Below are 9,931 nucleotides of genomic sequence, written 5' to 3'. Positions count from 1 at the left end.
TCTTCTGTATTGGGTGAGCGGAAGTCAAAACTGCTCCTCTCAGCAGCCACTCTGTGGGGCTGGAAAGCTGGATTCTGACTGGCGGTTGCAGTAAGAGCTGCAAAATGAGCCGCCATAGACTGGGCATTAGCTTTTGGGGTCGTTTGGAGAGTACCGTTCCACATTATAGCAGCCATAGGGCACCTCTCACCTCTCCCAGAAATCCTCCTGATGGTCTCCCATACAATGGAACTTCGTGTAGAACGATTAATGGTGTTCAGCAACTGCTGCCACGACCTCTTCAGTAGTGTAACAATGCACTTCCTCCACTTCCCATTAGGCTGTACTTTCGAGAAAAACTTAGATTCCCCCAAAAATCTGACTGCTATCATTTTGCCATCTTTCTGCACCTAGAATAATGTGAACTCCAGTTTTTTTTAGGAGCGCTTCAAACCGTGGAACTTTGTTGTGAGTGCTTCGGCAGTTGATTCCTACAATTTAAATCTCTCATATTTTAGTGTCATGGTTAAAATGGCTCTAAGCGCTATAGGACTTAACATCTGAGGTCATCAGTCCCCTAGACTTAGACCTACTTAAACCTAACTAACCTAAGGACATCACACACATCCATGCCCGATGCAGGATTCGAACCTGCGACAGTAGCAGCAGCGCGGTTCTGGAATGAAGCGCCTAGAACTGCTGGGTCACAGCGGCCGGCTTTAGTGTCATTTCTTTGGGTCTTAAACTAATACTTTGTAGTCTCCCACAATTACATTTGTTTGCGTTGTATTAAGAATTGCCTAATCCAAAAATATCCTTGTGTGCACACCCACACACAATCAGCTACATGGGTTGCAGCCTGTGATGTGTAGTGCAGTCCGACGCATTGAGGATGACCCCTGCGTTTCTCAAAGCTATGGCGCAAGTCTAGGAGCTCGCAGCCTAGCTTGTCACGAAACCTCTGAAGTTTCTGGTCCAAACCTTCCACTCAGAACCAGGCGCAAGTCTAGGAGGTCGCAGCCTAGCTTGTCACGAAACCTTTGAAGTTTCTGGTTCAAACCTTCCACTTAATTCAGAACCAGTGGGATACGATTACTTCTTGAGACAATTGTTTCATTGAAATTCCCTGAGCAAGGCTGCCTTGTCAACTTTCTATGACAGTCGCTGGACTAGTCCAGCTGGAATGGTCCAAGTATGATCTTGAGGCCCAGATGACAGACGTTATTCGGTCGACTGTGCACCACAATCTGCAGTTAGTTGTATCTCGTGGCCTCGGTGGCTGCCAGAACAACTTTCCAACAGTTTGCATGAGGTCCCCTGGCACACACATTCAGTGGATAAACTGATCATTTCCTTCACTGCCATTTCCCTAAGGGGTACCATTATTCGCCGCCTGTCTGAACTGCTACCAATTAACAGACTCCTACCCTTTTGATCTTGCTTTCCCTTGACATAGGGAGCAGCAGGCTTCCCAGTAGGAGACGTGTGTCGCATTGTCTCAGTTTTAGTTTTAGTGGCGCTCAGCACCTAGGTACGGGAATAGGTGTAATACCCTGAGTTCTTGCTAGTACCTGCCTCGCCAGTAGTGGGCCTCGAGATCTACCATTGGCACACCACTGATAGTTAAGTAGTGGTAAATCCTTTACTTCCTGCAGAGAAGACAATTTCCACAAGACAGGACAGCCTATGGTTCGAGACCCCATTAGTATCTGTGACACTTGTTTCGATATTCCTTCCAGCACATTCATTCGCACCAGCTTCCAATTTCTTGGCAGCAGCCAGAAAGATTTGCAGCTAATAACAAAGAGTAAGTAGCTCATATTGTGCCTGGGAACAACAGTCACAGTTGGTCTGAATTGTAGCTAGTGAAATGTTGTACACAACAGAAAAGTAATTAACTAAACTAATTAAAAGTTCAGTGGATTGGGAATACCAGCAAACCACTTTCAAAATACAACTTTATTAAACCTTGATCATAGCTTCGACAGTACTAAAACTGTCTTCTTCTGAAGGTATTGTACATAGAATCATATTATCCACTGTGGGAGTCGTTGACTCGGTCTAGTTTCTCACATTGGAATGAAAAGATATGTGATGATGCACTGTATGGTAGAGCATTGCGCCCTCATCTGCTCGAAAAAGATGATCTTCAGGGCTTGATGTAGCAAAATATGTTGCAACGATTGTAGTACTGGTCTGGATTTTTAAATTATTTTTGTGTTTATGTGTGTTTAAATGTTCAAAAATATTAGCAATACTTTTATTTGCTATGGAGATATTTGTCGAACAAATTTTACAAAAAGCTATTCCAGCTCACTAGAAAATAAGCATTTGCGCTTAGGCATTTTGAGATCTGGGATAAAAAAAAAGATACTGTAACGATTTTATCTTTTATTAAAATGTAAGTAAACCGTTTGATTTAGCACTTCTTTAAACTATCTTATAAAAGCTTTTCTTAGTTTTTACCAGTAAACCCTAAGTTCGTTTAGGTTAGGTACGAAAATTCTAAAATAACCTCTGTACGGCCTTAACAATAAAATAATATATTGTTATAGTATGATACTTAATTGGCGATTGAAGTACTTAGGTAAATAGTTCACTCCAGAATACTGAGGTCCCCACAACGCGCCACGAGCAGACACACCATACGCGTGCACATTAGTATCTGTTCGTTACGTAAGTGAGCTAACAGTAAGTGCAAAAGAGTGTTGCGATGGCGGTTGCATAACGTGCGAAAATTGGAAACCTGAACAGTACGCAAAGCCCCGACCGGACGCTCTCCGGACACTAGCCACTCCAGATTCTGTTTTGTTTTCGAAATTTTTGAGTAAAATATTTTTGAAGGGAACTTTTTGGGTAACGGAAACCTTGGTGAAATTTTTGGGAAAGAAAATTTCCGTAGAAGGGAGATTGGGGAAGTATCTTATATGCATAATCTTATGGTATATCTGATATTTTAGTTCAAACAACACACACTTAGTACTCTAGATTCAGAAGATGTCGCTCTCTCTTCGAATCAATCCGTATACCTTTCCTTTAGTGGGAGACATCAGGCTCACCGCACCGACGTAAACATGCATAGTTTCGATCGTTTGGGATGTCTGTTGACTTTCGTGGCCGTATCGATTCTGAGGAGACGCCGTATTGGATTTCATCGTTTTCGTTGAAGCTTATATTTCATGGGATTCATATTATAACGTATGTCCTATGAATACACACTGTTTAAAATATTGAGGATCTCTCGAAAAACGGTCAGTATTAGTAAAAATAACGTAATGACAAATCGTCGGTTAAGAGCCTTCAGGAGGTGTATGTAAAAGGACATAGGCACGGATTATGTATGTTCACAAGAGTAGTTAATAGAGTTGTTGAGTTGCGAAGTGAGATGAATGTGGTGCGCTAATGATAAATCAATAGAACAATAAAAAAGCACGAGGAAAGCAAATGTGCCATCCATAGAGAAGGTTTTTTTTTTTACTTTTATGGTCACGCTATTGTTTCTATTTACAAATTAAAAATATTAGTTTATGTCCTATAATTTTTTGATATGTACGGTAACTGTACAGCCCTGAACCCACGATTCTACCTTTTCAAGTTGCCAACATTGAAAACAAATAACGTTTTAAAGGAGTGGGTAGGTTTAAAATATTTGCTGAAATGTTGCCGACATGGTATTAACTTGAGGAAGTTTTTTTGTTTGCTGTAGGGGAATTTCGAAAACTCAATCTGGAAAAGCTGCTGGACGCTCTCCAAACCAGGACAAATCCGAGGAAAACTGGGCAGATGGCACCTTAATCGGAAGTGACCTTATAGATGTAAATAAATGTGTGATATGCACAGATTTTGCACTTAGCTCATTTCATGACACCTTGTGCAAAAGTGAACATAGTAACGTCAGTTTATTTTACTAGAGACAGTAAAAATCATGGAGCACAACAAAGCCCTTCTTCCACATGCGATGGCTAACATGCTCTCCTAAGACTATCCTGATGTTGGCAGGGAAATTGCCTATAGCAGACGGTTGATTCATGTGCTTCCCTTATTCTAAGGAAAACGAAGTTAGAAGTTTATTGTGCTGTCGATGGGAAGGTTGTTAGAGGTGGGAATAACTTAGTCGGCCAAGGTTGCAGAAGCCTTGTTAAGGAAATTAAGCTGTCATTCCTCTTATGTGATCTAGGAAATCAGGGAAAACTTGCTCAAGATAGCCGGATTGGTTTTTTAACCCTTTACATTCCGAATACAACTTTTATGTTTGAACTACTGAGCGACAGTACTCATTGCGTTGTATTCTCTGTGGTAGTTTCTTTATCTTAGAGAGACACTGTGTCTCTCTCCTTCTGTAAGCATAAGATAAGAGGATTACATAGTTGTTCTGAATGGATACTACATTTTGTGTTGTTAAAGTCTGTTATGTTGTACTGTACTTGTAATAAAATTTTTCTACTTTTACCATTATGAAGATGGAATTATTAATTTTAAGTGGGACTCAAACGCCGGAAGCCAATCTGAATAACTCAAAGTGAACAAATGTTGAAGTTATCTGTTGTGCGCAGTTATAAAATAGCCACGTAAGGACGATGACTTCAGCGGGATTCTATATCGCTTAACAATTCATGATCAGAATGCAGTGTTTGCTGCACCACTTAGACCATGGTCGATAACGGATAAGACGCAGATAGCAGTCCGCTCGTGTAGAGGCAGATTATAATAACGGATAATTATCCGTAGTTTTCATAAATCACGGCGGAAGAGAGTTGGGATGTTTCTGACGACAAATTACCGACAGAATTGTTTTCACTCTCCTTCACAAAAATTAGTTCTTTATCTTTAATAACCTTGCTATCAGCAGGGCTTCCACACGCATAATAAAACTGTAACTGACCGACGTCTGTACATAGAAGATATTTAAAAAAAGTTAATATGAGGTGTATTTATAACACCAGTAAAGTCAAAACAATGATTTTTATAATTTTTGTTTGTTTGTCTGTATATCAGTCTGTCTGTCTGTACGCGCATCATGCAAAAACCTACTGCACGAAATCGGATGCGGCTTTCACATTTGTATTGTTGGAAGTCTAGCTTAAAAATGTGGTACATGTTTCATAGTAACACACCGCCTAAAAGCCGAGTGATCTATACATACAGAGCATTTGCTTTAGCTGAGTCAGTACGGGGTAATCGGACTCAACAGGAGATACAAGAAAACGGTCTTAGGAACTTTTTAGGTGCATTTATGTGAAAAAGCTTTTGCCATAGTCAGAACTTTGGTAAACCGTGAGTTGCCCTTGAAAATAAATAAAATTGGCATTTTTTATTGGGACTGGTTCAGTTTCGTGTAAGGATCATTTCATTATATTGGAAGAAACAAACCAGGACAGCAGAAGTTTTATAAAACTAAACTAAATAAAACAGGATAGAAATGATAGAATCTGTAAAAGTAGTGTTTTGGAAAGTTTTATCATCATAATAGAAATGTTAACAATTTAATCCCATTATGCATAGACGTTCTTAAACTCATTCGTGAATCGGTGTAACTACAATCATTGATAAGTTTGTCGAGTTGATGCTACTATTATTGTTGGTAAGTTTGTCGAAGACACTAAAAATCACTTTCCACATTTCTTCAGAGGTTTTCAGTGTGTCTTATCGATATAAGGGAAGTGATACAATAGTTCTGATTTCGTATTATTGTCTTCATTTGTTTAACTTATTTCATTCCTGAATTCATTCTTCAATTGGTGCAACTATCATCGTTGATAGGTTTGTCGAGTAGCAATAATGCCTTGCCCGCGTAGATCTCGAACCTGCATGAATTTTGAAAAATCTTAAAGCTTATTATCGGGGAGAAAAACGGATATAAAAAACTGAATGTGAAGTTGTCGGAAGGGCACGACGGTAAAGAATTGATGTGTCTGTAAGCATATGTTCTTTAATTTTCATAATTTCTTTAAATTAAACGCATAGCTGTTCCCCTTATTTATTAGATATATTGATATTTCATATTTGAAAGGTCTGTATCTGTGCTTACAAACTCATCTGTTCTTTGCCATTGCTCCCTTTTGACAGCTTCAGCTTCAGTTTTTATATCCGTTTTTCTCAGTGACAGTAAGCTTCAGGATTTTTCAAAATCCACTCAGGTTCGAGATCCACAAGGACGCAGTCGCGGGCAAAAGCTAGAGATAAAATTAGGGCTATATACGCAAGTTGTTATTGATCCTTTCAATGAGAGAGGTCATAAGTAGTAAACAGAGCAAAAATAAAATCTACTTTTGATGTCGCCTTTTATCACATAATTAGTTACTAATAGTGTTACGCTAAATTTTAGTTATTTTTTGACATTTTCCTCTGAAGTAACTACTTGTTTTGTTGGACCTAGGTGAGAAGCATTTGCGATTGATTTTTGTTTCAGTTGCTGCTAGAATACGGCGCAGCATTAGAAGGGTACCCTGTACATCCCTTACACATTGCGGCGTCCCATGACCACCTCGCGTGCTTCTTTCTGCTCCTCTTGTATGGAAGTAGGACTGATCTGGAGACTTACTCATTTCGACACCGTTCTTTAGCCCACTCTATCGTTGGGAGAAGGTAAAATACAAGACGACAGTGTTCGCAAATATCTTTGAACTATTTTCATTCGACGAATACCTTGTAAGCTCGTCATATTAATTTACAGGCTTCCTCCTATATACATTTATTTATGGTTACTTTTTGGAGGGAAAGTCGACGACAGCAGTAGAAGTTTAATGCAAGAAGTTGAAGACTATAGAGCATTGGTGGAATTCATAGGTACGGTGGTTATTCAAGAGTGGAAACATCTGATATGAAAGAGTGAAACATCTGATATGAGCGAGGGGAAATCGAGTACCAAAGTTCTCAACTGCTATAGCTTTTTTAGTCAGTATTCTTCCCTTAGCTGATGATAGGTTTGAAAAATGATGGCCGACCGGTGAGGCCGAGCGGTACTAGGCGCTTCAGTCTGGAACTGCGCGACCTCTACGGTCGCAGGTTCGAATCCTGCCTCGGGCATGGATTTGTGTTATGTCCTTAGGTTAGTTAGGTTTAAGTAGTTCTAAGTTCTAGGGGAATGATGATCTCACATGTTAAGTCCCATAGTGCTCAGAGCCATTTGAACCATTTGAAAAATGATGTGCGTGTTGCTGGTCACTATATGGCTTAACTGCCCGGAAGAGCGATTTTGTGTAACAGTGTCTCGATTTTCCCTCGTACAGTTTGTCAAGTGCAGATTTTTACAGCATTAAAAGCGTTTTCCCATTACAGGCCGACCACTTTCGTTGAAGAATCAGTGCCGCATAGCGATCAGGAAGAGAATGAAGTGCTGTAATATGCAGCACGTGTCTGCTCTTGAGATACCTGAAGTGCTGGCCGACTTTCTGCTATATAAAGATATTCCAAACGTTGCTGGTATTCATGACCACATTTCTTGGCTATAAGAACGTATCGATTTGATTTTTTGTTGTTATCATGCGCTTATGTATAAGCTATGTGCCTTGTTGAGAGAACATGTTTCCTGTTTGTGAAAGCTCGTTTTCTTTAATTTTGTAAAAAAGAGAACACAGTTTATTTAATACGACGGATGCTTGATGTTTGTAATACAAAGTAGTCCACATATTATATAACTGGGAAGACAAGGACATAATAAAAATGTCAGTTTATAATACTACTTCTTTGGATAACTTTTTGTTGTTTTGTTTCTCTCTGTAGCAGAAATGTTGGCATAATTTTTCAACACTACAAACAAAGAGAAACCTTTGAAATCTTATAATATCATTTTACAACCACCAAAAATATATTGACGGCTATTAAAATATGAAAGATTCAAATTTAGTGCTTATTTGTTAATTATGTATGTAAATTCATTTTTCAGTATTTGTTAGTTGATTTTAAACAGGTGTTAAATATATCTTATGACGTGTTCATGCCTGAATGAAGAATATGCTATACGTTTTGCCGAATTTAATCACAGTAAAGCCTCTCCTTTGCAGGCCTTGAGTCCAGTCTTTTATTTGATCAATTTGAGATATGTAGTAACCTATTGCTGTCCCCATCCGTAAACTCTGGGTGACACTGTTGTCACCTGTCAGCACATTTAATGATCGACACCGGCGAACATTTGAATTCGATTGTGCGACAGTTCATTTCAACTATTCCGTTAGTGGTTCGGCTTTCGTCGTGAAGGTTTTTCGAAATTTTGTTTCATACCGGGGGCTAAAGCAGCATGAAATTTAAGATTCAAAGCTGTTTCTGAGATCCAAGGTGAATCAAACTGTGTTGTGTCTTGATCCACAAGATGGGTGTATTTCGTCCGACCACTTCGGCCAAAGTTTTTCACCTGCATAACTTTGGGTAAAACAGTTTTGTCAAACTGATCTTCTAGAGTAGGAGCAGAGAAATCACGCTTGTACAAATCTTCTTCTTCGTCCATGTAATATGACCCTCTGTGGTAATACTTTTGCAAAAACTTGTACTTTCCTTTGATGGCTTTGTTGGTAACTCTTTTGGGATTTGCCCGAAAATTGAGACGTCTTTCTTCTTCCGTCATAATTCGTATTTGCTCCACTTCAAGCTGCTCGTTTTCACGTTGTTCTCTTTCTTCTTTGTCTCTCTTAATACGTTTTAATTCTCTCAGTTTCCACATTTCGTATTCTGTCTCGTCATTTTCGTCATCGGTATCAACATCTTCCAATGACGCCTCCTTAGCGTCTAATAGCGTCCTATCCTTTAGCACTGTCATCTCTACTAGTTTAATGGCTTGTTTTCGTCTCTCTTCAGCGTTTTTCTTCGCTTCCATTTCCGCTTGCTTCATCATTTTCTCAGTGCGTTCTTTGTCTAAGATTGTGGTGCGGTCTTTCTTACGTATAAACACAGGTTTCAGTCTTGGACAATGTGAGTCTTCAGCGTCACTGGTATCATCGTCCTCCGACGAACCAGAATGACTGCTGTCGCTGGTATTCCGCCCACCTTCTTCATCATCTTCTTCATCTTCGGTCTCCATTAGATCTAATTCGTCTCTCAGATACAACAACTTCTCTCTTAACAATTCACGTCTTCTCTCTATTTCTGCATCACTCAGTTCTTCTTCTTCTTCATCATCATCATCACCGTCTTCTTCTTTTTCTTTATCTTCTCTAGTCTCCTCCGATTTTTGTTCGTCAGTATTGTCTGTTTTATTTTCTTCGTGTGTCATCGTGTTGTCTGTAGTTTCAGCTGTTGCGACTGCATCATGCCTCCGACACTTTATTGTGGTAATTCCTTGTATCGCCTGTAGTCGCCTAAGCCTTGGGTCGCTGGATATATCTTCAGGTTGCGAAAAAGTCCTATCTGGTAGTTGAAGTAGTCCTTTATTGTTACTTGGAAGCAATAGTTTTAACTCGGTAAAATCTTCGCCGTCAGAATCTTCTTCACTACTCGACACAGGAGCGTAATCTGGCCGTTTACCTGACACATACCTATGCACTTTAACTTTCTGCATAGATAATTCACCTTTCTCATTTTTTATAGCTACAGCCCCCGCTGTACTCTGAATCTGTACAGTAGCAGTGCCGCTCATTTTTAGTGAGAATATCAGACGAAATGTTAAACTCAGTTAGAATATCTTTTTATCGTTAGAACGGAGAAAGATTTTAATTGGGACACATTTCTGCCTCACTAGAACAAGCAATGGTACTTATTTGTAATTCTGAAATGATTTTCGTTAATGATGCTTTATACAGGTGGTGGACATTATATACTCCTGTTGTTATAGCTTCATCTCAATGCAGCGAATCCTGGTTCACATAAAGATCCGTTTTCCACTATGAACACGAGTCTCCGATTCACCAGAAGCCTTTCGATGTCACCTGCAACATAAGAAATTGAGAATATGAGTGCAGATTTATCTGACATGCTGAAATGCAATTCTACCTTTTCTATGAGATGTAGTTTTGGGTTTGGA

The 9,931-nt window shown here is 39.4% G+C and overlaps 1 protein-coding gene across 1 annotated transcript; it reads right to left on the bottom strand.

Annotated features, from left to right (window-relative positions):
* Window positions 1-454: 454 nt before the first annotated feature.
* Window positions 455-9,547, bottom strand: LOC124777141 (microfibrillar-associated protein 1-like; the record flags this gene model as incomplete). Its single annotated transcript, XM_047252439.1, has 2 exons — window positions 8,163-9,547; window positions 455-470 (listed from the first exon to the last, which is right to left on the bottom strand). Coding segments are annotated over exons 1-2 (1,401 nt in total), but the record flags the coding sequence as incomplete, so codon positions are not given.
* Window positions 9,548-9,931: the final 384 nt, after the last annotated feature.

The sequence above is a fragment of the Schistocerca piceifrons genome, chromosome 1, assembly GCF_021461385.2.
Source record: "Schistocerca piceifrons isolate TAMUIC-IGC-003096 chromosome 1, iqSchPice1.1, whole genome shotgun sequence".
Lineage (NCBI taxonomy): Eukaryota > Metazoa > Arthropoda > Insecta > Orthoptera > Acrididae > Schistocerca > Schistocerca piceifrons.
This window is presented reverse-complemented; position numbering and strand designations above follow the sequence as displayed.